The sequence below is a fragment of the Idiotropiscis lumnitzeri genome, chromosome 1 (assembly GCF_059441095.1).
Source record: "Idiotropiscis lumnitzeri isolate Australia: NSW breed Sydney's pygmy pipehorse chromosome 1, RoL_Ilum_1.0, whole genome shotgun sequence".
Classification (NCBI taxonomy): domain Eukaryota; kingdom Metazoa; phylum Chordata; class Actinopteri; order Syngnathiformes; family Syngnathidae; genus Idiotropiscis; species Idiotropiscis lumnitzeri.
The window spans coordinates 8188418-8205292 of NC_142391.1; the positions used below are offsets into that span (position 1 = coordinate 8188418).

Genomic DNA, 16875 nt, shown 5'->3' on the forward strand with positions numbered 1-16875 from the left:
CGATGCAACCTGCTGGGTGAAGAGGTAGCCCAGCAGACTTGAAAGCTGCTTTTCTGCAAGCTCAGCGCGCAAACACTTCAAAGGAAGGGACAAGACCAGTCAGTGGGATTTGGCTAACAATCTTATTTCCATAAACAAAAGATTGATTCACACGATTGATTCACTCATCTGCGGATTGGCAAACAAAAATAAATGAGCTCCACTCTCAAAATGCAAACTGACCAATCACAGTGCAGCACAGTCAAGGTCTGACAACTTCCTTGTAGCACTCTCTTAAATTTGATACATTTTATATTTTTCTCTTTTTTTAGATGTATTTTTTCATTTTTTTAATGTAATTACAATCATGATAAAATCCTGTCTCTAGATAAAGCTATCCAGTTGTCCATCTGGTCAGCTAGATGAATGCAAGCCAATACGAAATATATATTTGTTAAACTGTAAGAATGACCTGATAGTAGTATGCCTAAAATTATACGTGAAAAATAAAAACTGCCATTAGCCAGTACACGCAAATTTCAACATTGGAAAAAAACTAAACTGATGCACAACCATCACTTGATGACGTCCATGACATTGATGGCCCATTTTAGGTAGATCATCAGCAACATTTTTGAGTCCATAGTGAGAAAAGGCTGCATTTTGTGCAACCGAGGTTTTTTTTTACATTTCTGACAATTAAAAAAAAAAAGAAAAAAAAAAGGAGAATTAAACTTTTGTTTCCTGCTGAAAGAAAAGAGTCTATTCTTTCATTTTGTAGTTTGACGTGTATAAACAATCATCATCATTATCATCAATCATTTGGTCATTTTGATCTTGAAAATGTCCAAAAAAAAAAACAACCCAAGACAAAAAAAATGAGAGTCAGTGTTAATCTCTGCCATGCCATGTACACCATTGTAGCATTGCGCTGACCTGTTAGTTGAACTTTGCTGAACCCCTGGTGGAATATCCACATACAGATAATGAATAGAAATGCGCAGAAAACAGTTAGCAGTGTGAGGGGACGTCAGTCAGCCGAGAGGATGACACTGTCCATCTTAACGGGGTTAATTACAACCTCATCTGCCACCAGCTAGTATGTTTTGGACTATTCAAACTCCTGACCCCCCCCCCGTACCCCCCTCGTTTGTCTGCACAGTACTTGCAATTAGCGGAGAGCATGACCATCAGAGGCTTGGCCCAGAGGGTGGTGGGCCAGGAGCGGCGAGCCTGGCCCAGAAAAACAATAACAGATTGTGGCACAATATGTCACACTTAAAGGCTGCAATGTTTTTTAATGAGGACGGAAAGGATGAGGAAAAGCAAGAAGTCTGTATCCACCTTGGAGAGTCGCATTAAAATGGAGGTCAGCGTGGACCGGTCTGTTTTGCGTGCGGGTGTTAATGCCAGATGTGAGCAGTGTTGGACGTGTTGGGTTTCCATTCATGTCCAAAATCGATTGGATGCACTTTGATTGAGTTTAGATTCAATCAAAGATTTCACTCTGTACCAATTTTATTTTCGGACGCAATGCATTCTCAGAAGAAGCAACGCTGCAATTACGACAGTTTTTTTGTAACTGTGTGCATTAGGAAAAATATTAATATTTACATTAAGAATTAAAGCCAAAACAGTTGCATTATTCATGTAAGTTTTATTTAACATGACCTGACATAAACAAATACTTCTGCCTTCATGCTTGTTAGCGCTGACTTGACCGCTTCCGTCATATTGTTTTGATTTGAAGTCATGGAAATTTATGGGAAAAAAAGACATTTTTAAAAGTATCGATACATGGTTTTATGAATCAATGTCTGGCTATGAAAAGGAAAATCTTTTTTTTTTTTTTAAACCAAGCCCAGTTACTACCCTCTAAAATTAATTAATTCCTCAGCCAATTAACTTGTATTTTTCTATTATGTTCAACAAATAGTGTAAAAGATTTTTCGAATAGCTTAATGAAGAAACGAGCAATATATTTTAGAATATATTTCCCCGGATCGTCATTGCCATTCTGTGGAGCCCCTAAAGTTGACATGGAAGAAGAAAAAACACTTTTGCGTTTTCTTGCATTCCCTCACAAGATGCCACAAAGTTGTTGCTTTTTTTTCTTTGTGAAGGCGGGAACATTTTTTTTTAAATGCGTATTTCTGTACTTCCGGGTCAGTTTGGCTACCCAAGCCTAAGATGCGCGGCTGTGACAGTATCTTGGCGATGGCAATCATTATGGAGGAGGACTTGGAACGCTTCTTGCCGTCAAAAGATGTCCTCTTTTGATTAGCACTAGCTTCAGATGTCAAACACAACAACCAGGGGGTGACAAACAGATGTAAACTATATTATAAAAATAAATTTCGCCCGGTGACGTCATCAGCCTGCGCCCAAGCTACCGGAGGACCCCGATACAATCTTGCACCCGATCACATCTGGTAGCCACACCATTCGCAACACCGTTATACTTAAACGCCGTTATTCCCAACACCGGACGTGAGTAATGATGGCCTCCAAGGCCTGACTTCTTCCTTCTCCTGCCAACGTAGTCGCATGCAAGTATGAATGACGGCAGTGGTGACTCGACTGTCTGCTTGACTGACTGCAACGAGCGTCTTACACGTGTCTTTCTTCTCCCGTGTGGGTGTCGTCTGTCATTGGGAGACCACGTTTCGCCTGAGAATAAACAAGATAACATGTCGGCTTGGTGAAAACAAGCAGCGACGAAGAAAAATGCTCTTTCTCATTTGTTTCTTTAATAAGGATGAGGCCAAAATGCACAGACGTGTTTTGTTTTTCTGCTGAACGGCACGACTGACCGAGCGATTGATAATATAGTCCAAACAACAAACTTCAAACAAAAAGAGTGGGCAGCAATGAAAAGGGATTCAAATGATATTAAAGTTACTATAAATGAGACAAAACAGATTTAAATTACTTTCAAATTTTAATGTTGGTCCAATTTCTTGCATTGAAAGTAATAGTTTCTTTACAGCATTCCCATCTTTGTAGAGTAATAAATTGGGCATTATTTTTTTACTTAAAAATAGATAAATAAAATAGTGATTAATTGATTTTTTTAAAACTCTTCGACATGTGATATTTGGCAAATATTGCTAATAAGTTAACTTGTAAAAAGGACCATACATTTTGTTTGGGAGGTCACTGCCTTCATTCATATCAATAACAATTGTTTTTTTTTCATGTAAATATTGGAACTAATATTTGGATTTTCGTGCTGGGGAAAGTCTAGTTTTACATGTTTGTGGATCTGGTAGGCACGCGATGCCTCACTGGGCATCACTCGGTGCGTCTCGCAATTTGGTGACAAAAAGTAAACCAAATTTTAGACTACCTAAAAGCAGGTCTAACTTGTGGTGCAGGTGGAGTTTAACACAATTTTATTCATGGATATCATCATATTTCATTCAGAAATATGATGTCTGGACTGAGTCAATCCATTGAACGAATTATAATCATCTTGATAACGCCGCCCTGACTGCTCATCCAAATGAGGGATGTCTACGACCGGCTACGTTCCAGCCCACAATGGCTCAAATGCCACCTTAAGCCCAAATCTACCTGCAAAGTCTTACTAAATACCAAAAGATGAACCTGTCACTGGTCTCCTAACAGCAACGGTTGCTGAAAAAAAAATAGCAGCAATTGACTTTTGTATTATTGTCAAGACATCGTGCTCGCCGAAATAAGTTTCTTTTTGGTAAACGGAACAAAAAGAAGGGACGAATGCAGAGTGCGGCAGCGTGCGCCGCGTCGGGTCTGGCTGAGCGAGCAAGCTAATTAACTTGAAAAAGCATAAACATGTAAATTGCAATGTGCGACTATGAGGATCTAATTAAAGCCAGTGGAATGTTAAGGACCACATTTCAGATGAGAAATAATATATTATTGGGCTGCACGTGCACTATTTTTTGCCCCTTCACAGCAGCAGAAGCCTCGTGCAACGGTGGTGTACTTTGCAGAGAAAATGCAACACAAAAGTGGCATTACCATTGACTTGCAATTCCTGGAATGAAATGGCAACTCACAAAAAGATTTTTGTTGTTGTTTCTACGTCTACTCTTCTAGTCTCTCGAGATCTCCCATGACACCTTCTGGACCCACAACACCACCGCAGTGATAATGAAGGTCCATCAATGTCTGCACTTCCTGAGGATCCTCAGGAAATTCAATCCGGACAAGAATCTGCTGCTGGCCTTCTAGCAGTCGTCCACCGAGAGCCTGCTGACGTACTGTGTCTCTACCTGGTACGGCGGCTGCACTGAGGCAGACCGAGTGAGGCTCCAGAGGACAGTCAAAACAGCGCAGAGGATCATTGGCTGCCCTCTACCCTCCCTATCGAACATCTACACCACCCGGTGCCTCAGCAGAACTCTCTATATCATCAAAGACAATACTCACCCGAGCTCACACCTGTTCGTTGCTACAGGTGCAACAAAACAAAGACTAATTGACTAAAACGGTTTCTTCCTGAGAGCCATCACCATGCTGAACTCTCACACACAACAACCCTTAGCTTGTAGAACAGCAACATAATGTGTTTTTATTTATCCAATTTCACATTTTCTATTTCATCTTTAATGAACCTAATTTACATGTTTAATTAAATTATTGTTGTAATCTTGTTGCACACTGAGTACAATGACAATAAAGGGCTCTCTGATTCTGGTTATGATAGAAGAGATACTGTTGCAACATGCTGACAACACTTGTTAAGTCCGAAATGTCTATTTTGAGAAAATATTTAGGTGACTCCAACTATGGACACAAATTTATCAGACTTGGCCAATAAAGATGCCGGTGATGACTCTGGTTGTGATTTAAAATGAATTAAGCTGCTTCTGAACCGCAGTCCGTCGAAATTCATAATTGAAAATGCATATCAAACCCCAAAACAGTTAACCGATTCTCTATTTGGGTTTTACAGCTGCATGTTTAGGCAGGCGGATGACTGCATGGCTTTTAGTAGCGGATTAAACCAGTTGTTATGTGCCCACCAAGGGATAAAATCTTGCCACCGATATTCAACAGTTTTACACACATCCCAAAACCAGAAACTTGCTGTAATACCCTGACTGGCCATGAGAGGCAGCGTGGCATCGCAAAATACAAAGTAGTAGTAGTACAAGAAGAAAAATCCCAAATCGATATTTTATTTTGAATATTCTTAATATTTTCAATGAATTGTCTATTTAGAATCGCCCAAAAAAAAAAGTCAGCCCCCAGACACCAATTCAACCAATCAAAGCAGAATTTAGTGAACATGTCTATCGGAAACGTCTCAAGAACACTTGCATAAAAATTCACAGCAAGTCTGCCATTTTAGATTGACCGAACATTTTGGCTCGACCTTAACCCAAAACCTAAGCCTCATGAGCTTGTCCTGGGAATTTTGCCTGATTGGCAGAAATGTTGGTCAATGAATACGAGACAGATGTTCACCACATAATTGGCAGAGATTTCTGTTTTTGTGATAATTTACGAGAGAAGCATCGTGGCTAAATTGATGACTCGCAAATTGAGATAACACAATGGCCCAGGGTCAGGTCCTATTCAGGCCCTAAAGTCAGTTTCACTTGGCAAGATGAAATTTGGTGGGCATGTCTATTTTGAGTAGACCCACAAAAGTCGCAAGAATACATTCCAGAAATTTCTCAGGAATTCCGCCATTTTGGTTTGAAGCAATTCATTTTGGAGAATTATGACTATCTCCGGTGATTCTTCAAAGACAAAATTCAAAAGATTTGATCTGATTGCTACAAAATTTGAACCAGGTGACAGATGTGATTTGGAGGCATACACATGGATGCAAAGTTGATGTCAAAAATATGACACTCGTATAATTCAGTTTCACACGGTTGCAGCAAATTTAGCTTCTGACACTCATTTCACAAATTAAATTTGGTGCGCATGTCCATCCTGATTAGCTCCACCAAAAAGTCTCAAGAAGCTATTTTGTCCAGTTGCTTCTAAAATTGACCGATGCATATCCTACACATAACCGCCTCTAGATTGTGAGGCGTTTGAGTTCTTTGTTGAGGTTCAGGTTAGAGTCAGGAGAAAAATTCCGCTGATAACCCAGAAAGCTCTGACGGACACAAGACGTTTACAAGCGGCAGTAAATACTTCCTACTTATAACCATTTCATCCTCGGCTTCACTCATCCCTCCCAGCATCTTTCACTTTGTTAGCCCACTAAAAATTTTATACGTGCACCAGAGACAGGCGTCTTTTTTTGCAGGCGCGTGAGTGACGAGCTTCAGTAAACAGGCCTGAAAAAGGCGATAAATAGAGCGGAGTGGGATGGCCGCATCAAGTAACGCTTGAGTGAGAGCTGGCGGGATGCCGGAGACGGTCGCCACCGTCTCGTCTTCCTTCTCGTTCTTTAAATTTTCTTTTAAGTCACCATCAAGGAATTTTCAACGAAATGTCAAAATTATGAATAAAGTGAATAATAATTCATTTTAATGAATTTAATTTATATAATTTTTAATCATTCGTACAAATCACTTTAGATCGGTGGATTTGTTTTAGCGCTCTCGCGCTCTCTCTCTCTCTCTCTCTCTCTCTCTCTCTCTCTCTTTTCTGTCATATCTTCCCCCCCCCGCCACCCCTGTGTCTGTTTAATCTGCACCTTGAATCTCACCGTCATTCATCGACGTGAGAAGTGAGGTTGTTATCCTTATTGATATTTCCTAGTCGCTAACATTCACACATGCTGCCAGGAGGTCATATTGATATAACGACAGTTTCACTGAGCATATTTATATTCATTGCCGTACATGGGAATTTATTGAGTTTTATCGACGGAAGGGGGACAAACGGGCGAATACATTATAGGACGATCAAAAAAAAAAAATCACTTCAGGCTTTGTTTGTTTATTTATTTATTTTTTTTTTTTCTTCAGACGAGTGAAGAATTTCTTATGTTTTCTTCTTCTTCTGCTCGTTGCGCCGGGGGCCAATCAGCCAGCTTTACATATTCATCGCCCGAGCACAAAATAATTTATTACAACAAACAAGCTATTAATAAAAAATCAATAAGAGTCTCCCAGACGTGCTGTGCGCAAATGCGCTAATGAATTTTTAAAAAGCTCTTAGGTGAAACAAAGCGGAGAAAAAAAAGAGAAAAGAAGGTGCTCGATGGATCAAAAAATGAGTTTTTGTCCGCATCTCGTCACACTGAATTATTTTGTGTGTGCAGTAGAGAAATAAAATAAATGGAAAAAGCTGTTAGAATGCTCGTTTATTGCCCCTCGCGTTGTATTTATGGTTCTGTTGATATGTGTTAAACATGTGCTAATGCATTATTTCATTTCTGTGAGGCTCATTTCCTTTTATAATAATAATAATAATAATAATAATATTGCCTTTATTAGTCCCACAATGGGGAAATTCGAGATTCGAACCCAGGCCTCCTGGGGAGACTGGGTCCTGAACGCGGCGCCTTAGACCACTCGGCCATCCTGACCTTCAAGTGCCTCCGCGTATACACTCAGAACAATTACATTTATCATATTTATAAAACATGTTATATTTTCACATTTTTCCTCTGAAGGAGAAAGATTTCCGGCATCGATTGGACGCTTGTGATACAAACGGCAAGGAAACTTTCTCATATTGAGGAAAAAACATGATACAGTGATCAAATCATTTTATTGTGACGTGATGAACATTTGCGGTTTCAATGTTCGGTTGTTTTCTGTCTGAATTATATTAGGGCCGACAGAGCAATCTGTGTGCAGAATGAAAGGAAAATTCATCCCTTTAAGCAAGTTTCGCTCAGCAAAAGGAAATTCAGTTACAGGCATGTCGATTATGAGTAGACCCACAAAAAAAAAGTCTTAGCAAGTCATGCCCTAAGATAAGAAGCTCACATTTTGTTTGAAAAATTATCCAAACATTTTTCACGGGGGGGTCCTATGCATGTAGCGCTTCATTATTATTCTGATGCCCAATAAATTTGCTCTTTGAGGGCTTTCCCATTATGGAAAAAAAACACCAAATCTTGCTGGAGCTTTTTGTATGTTTCCTGGTCAACAGCATTTTGTTTTTTTAATCACAACATCACCATTGACCTTGACCTTCCTTTTTTTCCTATCAAACCCAGAGAGAGAATCGACAACATACAAGCCCTTTTCTCCAAATTCGATATGCGCGATCCTCAGCATACACGAAGAGGACGCAGACAAACAAAAGAAGAGGCAGACAGACGGAGAGAGTTGTATTCTGTGAGGATTGATAGACTCCATATCACCGGTTAATGATCTCCCCAGGGTACGGGCGAGAAACGATCAAACTGGTCTGCGTGACGGTGTCGCACACCCCTGGTGTCACGGCACCGCCGCCACAACCTCATCTCACCGCTTCCTCTCTCTCTCTCCTCTTTGAGCCTCATTTTTGTGTCTTCCTTCGGGGAACGCATCCATTCACCTCTGTTTGTACTCTGTCGCCCACACACGACTGAAGCGTCGCGGCGACGTATCCTTGTTTGCCAACCCGATCCAGACGATTTCCGGCTTTATCCTCATTCCTCACCGATGGAATTCCACAACATCCATTCTCATTACTTGTGCAGAAATGACAGGCGAAGGTGCTTAAAAGCGTGAGAAATTATTGAAGATTTCATGTGGCAGGCTTTGCGGGCATAATAGGAGGCTCATTTGTTTGAAGCCATTGTCGGCGCTCTTCACAAACTCAAGAAATTGGTTCAGTGGGTTATGCTGAGGCTTGAATGAATGATTTTAGCCTTCTTTTCGAGCAACGTCATTTGAATGTGTCAAGAAACACCCAACGTAATTTATTTCAACAGGTAAGGTCGATTCAAAAAATAGACGATGGAAATTCAAACCTAGTTGTCATGATCATTGAGGGACTTCTCGGGTTACGATGACGGTGACGCTGACATTGCTAGCTAGCAGTTATGTTTTTGCTTATTTACTCAACGACAACCCGAGAAAATATTACTGGAGAAAATGCCTCCCAAAAACCCAATGATGTCCAGTTGTTTTTGTTCTGTCTATCCGCGTTCGAAGTGGATCCCTCGCCAAAGGGCAGTCTTGCAATATTTCTTGTTCAACAATTTAGGACGTCAACTCACATTTCCCCCTTACCCAAAAATAACCTAAACGCTTTGTGGCATACTGGCATTGCAAGTTTTTTTTTGTCATTGTTGTTTAAAAATATTATTTTGAGGGCTGAATGATTTTGAAAAATAATGGAATTGCTATTTTGTTTTAATATTGCGATTTTGATTTACTCTGCGATTATTTTTTTTCTTCGTCCCATATTCACTATTTTAATAAATTACGCTAATTGAATGTGAATTATTGAATTATTACTTGTACATAAAACAATAAGAGATTTAATACACAATGTTTTGGTTTTCCACCCGTTTCATCTTTATTCAATGTGAGCTCTCGCGCTATCAGGGGTTACAGATTGTTTGCCAGTGAGTGCCGCAGGCAACTATAAAAAAATATATATAAATATATATATATATATTTTTTTTTGTTAATCGCAAAAAAGTCAGTAATTAATTGTGATTAATCAGAATTTTTCGACTACTATTTTTTTGTGAAGCTTTGAACAGATTTACTTGAATAAAGTCTTGTTATTCATGTAAAATTATCAAATATCAAGTGTATTTTAAATCAAAGACGATCTAAATGGAGTCATCTTTACAGGTAACTTTCTTTCTTCATTTCTCAAAACTGCTAGCAAGCATCGCACTCCAGCTGTGTTGGTTTACAAGGCCCAATGGTAACCTGAGCAGGGTGTTTTGTTCTGAAATGATGTGCTAAAAATGTACAGCTAATATGGTACAGTGTTTGAATTTAGCTTTGCAAAAATATGCAAATAAATTTTTGAAGTAAATAAAATTGCATGATTTTTTTTAATTTAAAAGAATGTGCTGATATTATATTGGTTGTTTCCCTTTGTTGTTGGGTTAGGCTAGTGGACCACGCATACATGCACAGGAAAATGTCTCGTCAAAAATGAAATATTTAAAATAGCATTTTTGTCAGACATCCGGTAGCACTGATTAAAAATTGTGACCTCCCCCACAGAATTAAAGTTACCCTTCCCCCGGTTTAGAGTAAATCCCATTTTACTGTGGACGATAGGCCGACTACACATTGGATTGGTCCACAATCAGTCAAAGGACACACCGATTCAGACAAACGCACATTGACGACAGGATTTGGATTCCATCATAGCTGCACAAAAGTCAGCTATGTGAACTGCTACACTCCAAATGCTCCCACTTCTAGCAGCAAAAGAAAAGACATCATTTCCTGCTGCCACATCATCCTTAACTTGTGACGCCTGCTTTCATCTGAGGGAGGAAAGAAATGAGCTTCTTTTGTCCATATCTCTCCAATTTTCAATTTATTCCCAAAGGTGTCTAGACGTCTGTCCTCACCCTCTCCTCACCTCACCGCGGCTCTCGATCAAATGTACACAGTCGGGTCTTTGTTTTGATTGCCATGCGGCCTTGCCATTGTCAGGCGGCGATATGAAGCCATCTCGGTGTGATGGGTGCAGGTGAGTCACAGCTGGCAAATGGAGCGAGGGGGTGAATGTTTAGATGCAGGCGGAGCAGGGTGGTGGGGGGCAGCAATTTCATCTGACTGAATTGCACTGCGCCATTTTAAAAGATTGACGCTTATTGTGATTTTTTTTGTTTTTTTACTTGTGTCTTTTCCAAGACTATTTATTTGAATTATTATACCCAAACTCTTGCTCACCAAACTAAAATGAGACAAGTTTAATTTAAAAAAAATAATTTTCCCCATTGAAATAAATGGAAATTTATCCATGCCAGCAACCCCCCAAAAAACAAATATTTTTTTCATCAAGAAAAAATGCACTCTATAATATTGCACTTTTCAAAAATGTACTGTATAGTAATAACACAATTAAATAGAATGTAAAAAAAAAAAAATATATTTTCTTTCTGGCACATGCTCCAATGGTGCGTCAGTGTCCTCTTTGGCCACATGGGGGCAGTATAAAACAAGACGTACAAATCTACATGGGGCGGATCAAAACTTCTCAGTCAACCGCAGCAATAGAGGTTGTTCTTCGCAGAGGATAAACTAAACACAACTCAACTGTATCTATAGCACTTTAAGACAACCACTGCTGTAAAAGTTAGCAAACGTAAGTCAGACAACAACAAACTAAAAAAATAAATAATACTGAAGAAAGTGAAAAGCACAAAAAACACCCAAATCAAGTCTCATGCTGTGTCAAAAGCCAAAGAATAAAAATTAGTTTTAAGATGAGATTTAAAGATGGGAATTGAGGCAGGATGTCTTACTAAATGTGCAACGTGGTGGGGGAGCCCAGGGGCAAGGATGGCGTTGGCCACACACAGCTCCGCCCCTGGCTAACAGCCTACTCAAATTGAATCTCTAAAAAAAAAAATTTAAAACAAATAAAAAAATAAAAAATAAATACATTAAAAAAAAAAAAAATCAACAAGTACGCTTTGGTGTGGTCCATGTATTCCACTTGGAATATTTGTGAAACAGTACCATGCTGCTGTCAGCTCATTAATGGACAAGTCAGTTAATTAAAAAAAAAATAATAATCAAATACAGCAGAAACAATTTATATACATAAAGTAAGCAATATATTATCACTAAAATATTACTGTGCCGTTAAGTGCTTTATTAAATAAATGAATCCCTCACACATCTTATTTTAGAGCAAATTATTGATACTGATCTTGAACCAAATTTCAAAACACACATTCATACCGATACACTTGACAAAGTGAACAGTAGGCTACTCCCTACTACCACATTTTTGACGCAGGTTTTTTTTTTTTTAAATGAGCCCACCCACCAGCAATCTTTCTAGCGCTTATACTTCCACACTCCATTTTGCTCGCAGGCACCACTCTCCCTACTGCGGCGCTCGCTAATGTCGCCCGCTTACACCCACTGGGCGATGAAATGGCAGCCATCGCTCACTTGTGGGGAAAGAAAACGTGACACTTTGTGCTCTCCTTGTGTTGACAAATGGCACGCGTCTCCTGCTGTGTTGTCACTCAGTCGCTTCTGACTCTTTCTGTGCTAACGACACTTGCGGGAAATAAATGCTGCTTACAGTATTTGTTATGGCTTCTCGCCGGGTTTGTGAGGACTGAAAATTTGCGGGAGTATAAAGAACTCGGGTTGTATTAAAGGGGGCATATATGCCTCACAAAACAAATGACTGAATTGCCAGTATGGAGTTGAAGAGCACTGTTTAAATATCAAGTGAACTAAGACATCTATTAATCAATTCATGGATCCAAAATCTGCTCTGAATGTTGCCACTTAGCTCCTTGTTAAAGGAACAGCAAGTTGCGTGAAAAGTCAACAGTGGGACACGTACATTCACATCTTGAGAGAAGCTCAGATTAAGAACACCTGGAAAGGTTATGAGTGTTTTTCAGGTTCATCATGACAGAGTAGAGCTCCAGAGACGTCCCCGGCTAATGTAGCATTAAGCTAGCAGATAAATTGTCTGAGCTGGGCAGTCCATCCCAGGGACGGAACGGTCCGGCGCCCATCTTTGGGGCAGTGGGCGGGGGCCGACAAATTTTAAAAAAGGGTTTGATTAACAAAGGCCGGAGGTTGATTTTAGCCCGGCCCACAAATCGACCCTTGTGCGCGTGATGAACCTACTTGCGAAATGGAAAAACGACAAAATTTGTCTCAGAACGCATCAAAACGCCACGACCAACTGTTTGTGTATTAAGAGACTTGAGACAGCAGTGACGTAACCAGTGTCTCCCACCTGTTACTGGTGCATACCGTTTCAAGAGGGGGGGTTATACCGCAATGCATATCGCGTCAACAGAGCTTGCTTATTTGCATAGGGCACATTCGCGGAGAAGAAGAAAGAAGGAGACAAAGGAGACGAATAGCACAATAACACCATAATAAGGAAAGCGGATTAGCCAGTTAGCCAATTAGCAAATTAGCCAGTTAGTGATGTTTAAATAAATAAATAAAAGGCAGAGGTTTATTTATTTATTTATTTATTTTTGGTGGGCGGGTACAATTTTTTGGAGGAGGACGGGGGACTGACTGGAAAAAAAGGGTCAAGTGCCCAGCTCTCAACATGTTGGTATTTCAACATACAAGACTGAACTAGCTTTTATCATATACTCCGTTTGTATGAGTTGCAGCTCTGTGTGTTAAAGTAGCAACTGTTTGAATGTTTTTAATTAAACATTTAGTCTAATGTCAGTGACGTCTCTTGATAAAGTGTGAATTAGTGAAAGAACAACAACAAAAAAACCACAACAGTAGCTGTAGCGGGCATACTGGCGGCAGGGACTGCCCCGAGCGGGAAGCATTGCTAAGAGGATTCCACAATATGTGTAGTTCTCTCAATTAGAATATTGTCTGGTGCTGGGGGACTGAAACGCAGATGCTTATTTGTGTAATCGCTTTAACTGAGGTTACAGCCCCAGAGGTGAGCGTGAAATAAAAAAAAAAAAGCACCAGACGTTCATTAAATCAATTTAGAAGAGAGACCTAAGACCTCCAAACGTAACGACTTGATTGATATACTTGGCATATTGACGTTTTCGATAGAAAACTATGCAGAGTAAACCGCCTGTTGTCGTATTTGATTCCGAAGCAGACTATGACTAAAGGTATGCAGCCAATTGCGGACTAGCCAAATCCAGAGAATAATAAAAGCGCACATTTGTCTGCTCTACGGTTAACGGTGCTTGTGATACCCCTGAAAAAAAGCGACTGTATATTGTTGTTCGGTCGTTAACCGAAATGCTAGCGGCATGCTATGAACGTGATGCTAAGTTACAGTCCGCTAGCTAGCTAATTAGGTTAGGTATGTACTTACGATTGGTACCTTACTCTCAGGCCTATCATTTATGAACTTGGACACGGAATTAATTAAACGCAGAAGGTTAAGGTGCCACTGTACACTTAAAGGTTTTATACAATACAATACATCTTTATTTATTTGGCGCGTTTCACAACAGCTGGAAGCTGTAACAAAGCGCTTTCCATATGGAGTCAAATAAATTAGCTGGAACACAAAATAAAACACATTTACAATAGATACCAGAAATACAGCGACAGTCTCATGTTGAGTCAAAAGCTAAAGAATAAAAATGTGTCTTCGAACGAGTTTTAAAAGTGTTCAGAGAGGGGGCTTGTCTAACATTTAATGGGAGCTCATTCCATAGGGAACAGAAGAATGTGATCCGTCTTCCGAGCGGAAGTTAAAAGATGAGCAGCAGCATTTTGGACCAGTTGGAGGCGCTTGAGTGAGGACTGGCTGACTCCAAAATAAAGTAGTAGTCTAGTCTAGATGTAACGAAGGCATGGATTATTTTCAATTTTCAGACAGGATAGAAGTGGTCTCAAAGAAAAAGCTTTCTATTATTTCCAAATGCTAAAATATGTTGGACCTTCCTCTGCATTTGTGTTTACTATATATTTCAAGAACAAAAACACCACTCACTGAATTGACCAGTGTTGTAAAACTTGACAGAGACACAAACCCCACTAATAAGTCCAGCGAAGCTCACACATTGTACCGTGACCTATATGAAATTCCGCTTCTGATCATGCATCCCTGCATTCTTTCCACCAAAAAAGGTGACACTGAAACATTGAGAGGTATTTGCGCTTGTTCACCACCGCCCATGCCAACTACATCTGCCCTTTAAATCTCCGTCTCCAGGGGAACCAGAGCAGTAACTCAGGCACCTGTTAAGTTCAGGGGCACGGGCTCGGCGCTTCACCTGCCGTTTTAACGGTCTCCCGTGGTTTTCATACCTGCAGCAGCTCGGCGGGTGGCCTCTTTAAATGGGACCGAAACCTATTGTGCTGGCAAAGCAATCGAGGTGCAAATTAGCGTTCATTTTAATGTGGGACATATTTCTGTCTGCCATGCACACCCGCAGTACTAGAAAAGTAATACATTTATGGAAGCAATTTTGGAAAATAAATGAGTAAATAACATAAAATAAATAAAATAAAAATAAATAAAGAAATAACATAAAACAAATAAATAACATAATAAATAACTAAATAAATAAAGAAATAAAACAAATAAAACAAATAATAAAAAAATAAAAAAATACAAAAATAAAAAATAAATACAAAAATAACAAAAAATAAGTACAATATATATATATATATATATATATATATACATATATATATATATATATATATATATATGCTTGCCAGAGTAGGCCTGTTGCAGTCCCGCAGGTTGGTGGCTGGTGTGCGGCGACATAGTGGCCCCGCACCGGGGTCACGGCAACAAGGGCAAAGGGCGCTTTTCTTCCTTCTGTTGTGATGACTCAGATGCGACAGTATGTCTTGAACGTTACCTTCTTTCGCTCTCACACAATCACCCAAGACAAAAACGACTGCAGCGGTAGTTGTGACTGGTTTGCCAGTTGAAAGAGTTTGTCATTTTTACGTTGTGTTACTAGGGATTTTGTCTTTTTACACAACCCCACCTGGGTTGAAATACAAAACAGTATAAACTTTAACTTAAAACGGACATCTTCAAAATTGCGGACTCCCCTCATTACAGATTTTTGGGGGAAGCCTAAAAATATTTATTTGCACTTATAAAATGTATTTTATCATAGCACATGACTTCCACTCTAGAGTGAAGCCAAAGGTCACCTCGGTCTATTCACGTTTGTAGATATTTTTGCGCCACCTTGATTGTATTCAAACTGACTCCTTGCATGCAAGTTTTTTTTTCTTAAATCATATGTCTCATTTTTCTCAAAGTTTTTGTCCTGTCTCTTGTCTATTAAGGGTTCAAATTGTTCTCTGTTTTACGCTTAAACACTCACGTGTTCTCCAGTTTTCTGCATTTCTTTGGTGCCATATTGTGGTATCTTGGTACCAAACAACTATGTTAAAGTTATTCGAGGAGCTTCATGTAACAGTTACATGAACCTTAAGCTGGTCTATCGAATAAATACGTAAATGGCTTTCCATTAAAAATGTAGTTCATAGACATCCATCATCATGACAACATACTAGTACACACTGTCTTCACTAGTAGGTCAACTTTGGCATACTAGTTGGACAAGTACACGTACTAGTTGACCGCTGTGTGCTACTCAAAGTCATGACAAAAAAATAAAATAATTGCTTTACTAGTAACAACACAAAGTTGTCCTCCTAGTGTGCAGGAATGATCTGCACTCGTGGGAAAGATGACAGTTGTTCTACTAGCGCACTAAATTGGCTTACAAGTGAACAGAAGGAGCTCACTCCTAAATTGATCTTCAGAATATTGAAATAATGCTAAATATGAATAGCCTGTTACGCAATAATTGAGATATTTGATATACGGCTAATGGTCCATGTACTAGTACACGCAGTCTTCACTAGTATACATAAAGTCCATACACAGCCTGCAGTTTTGCTTTCCCTGCTTCCACCAGATGTTTATCAACCTACTTCATCCCATCTCTCAGACACCGCTGCTCACTAAAGTGCATTTGTAGAGCCACCCCCTGTCACATATACTGGATATATATTTCATGGGCATTTCAAGGCACTTTCAGAGTGGCTGAAGGAGTGTTCACCAGGATGCATACCACACTCGGATTTTTTTTTTTTTTTTGCCGTTATCAAAAGGGTCTGAGCATTAAAGTGCACTTTTATTCTGAGAAGGGTGAGAAGGGTAAAAAAAAAAAAAAAGTCAGCAATTTTACAGACTGAGGAGATCGCATTCAAAACTCTGAATAACAAAATACCTTGAATTATGATTCAAAGAGAATCTGTATCAAATATTGGGCGATGGGGGCACGAGGTGAACACAGCGATAGAGTACTGTCGCTGAGGCTCACTTGAGAAAGAGGGG

At 39.6% G+C, this 16875-nt stretch overlaps 1 protein-coding gene across 3 annotated transcripts in view; it reads right to left on the reverse strand.

Annotated features, from left to right (window-relative positions):
* The window catches only part of pacrg (PARK2 co-regulated), a 242126-nt gene that overhangs the window by 182202 nt on the left and 43049 nt on the right, over positions 1-16875 (reverse strand). For 2 of the 3 annotated variants that reach the window (XM_088314328.1, XM_088314336.1), the window contains exon 2: positions 2594-2649. The exons of the other annotated variant lie outside the window; for it this stretch is intronic. In XM_088314328.1, coding sequence (XP_088170454.1) covers positions 2594-2649 — 56 coding nt within the window. The remainder of the gene's footprint in view (positions 1-2593; positions 2650-16875) is intronic. 3 annotated transcript variants of the gene reach the window in all.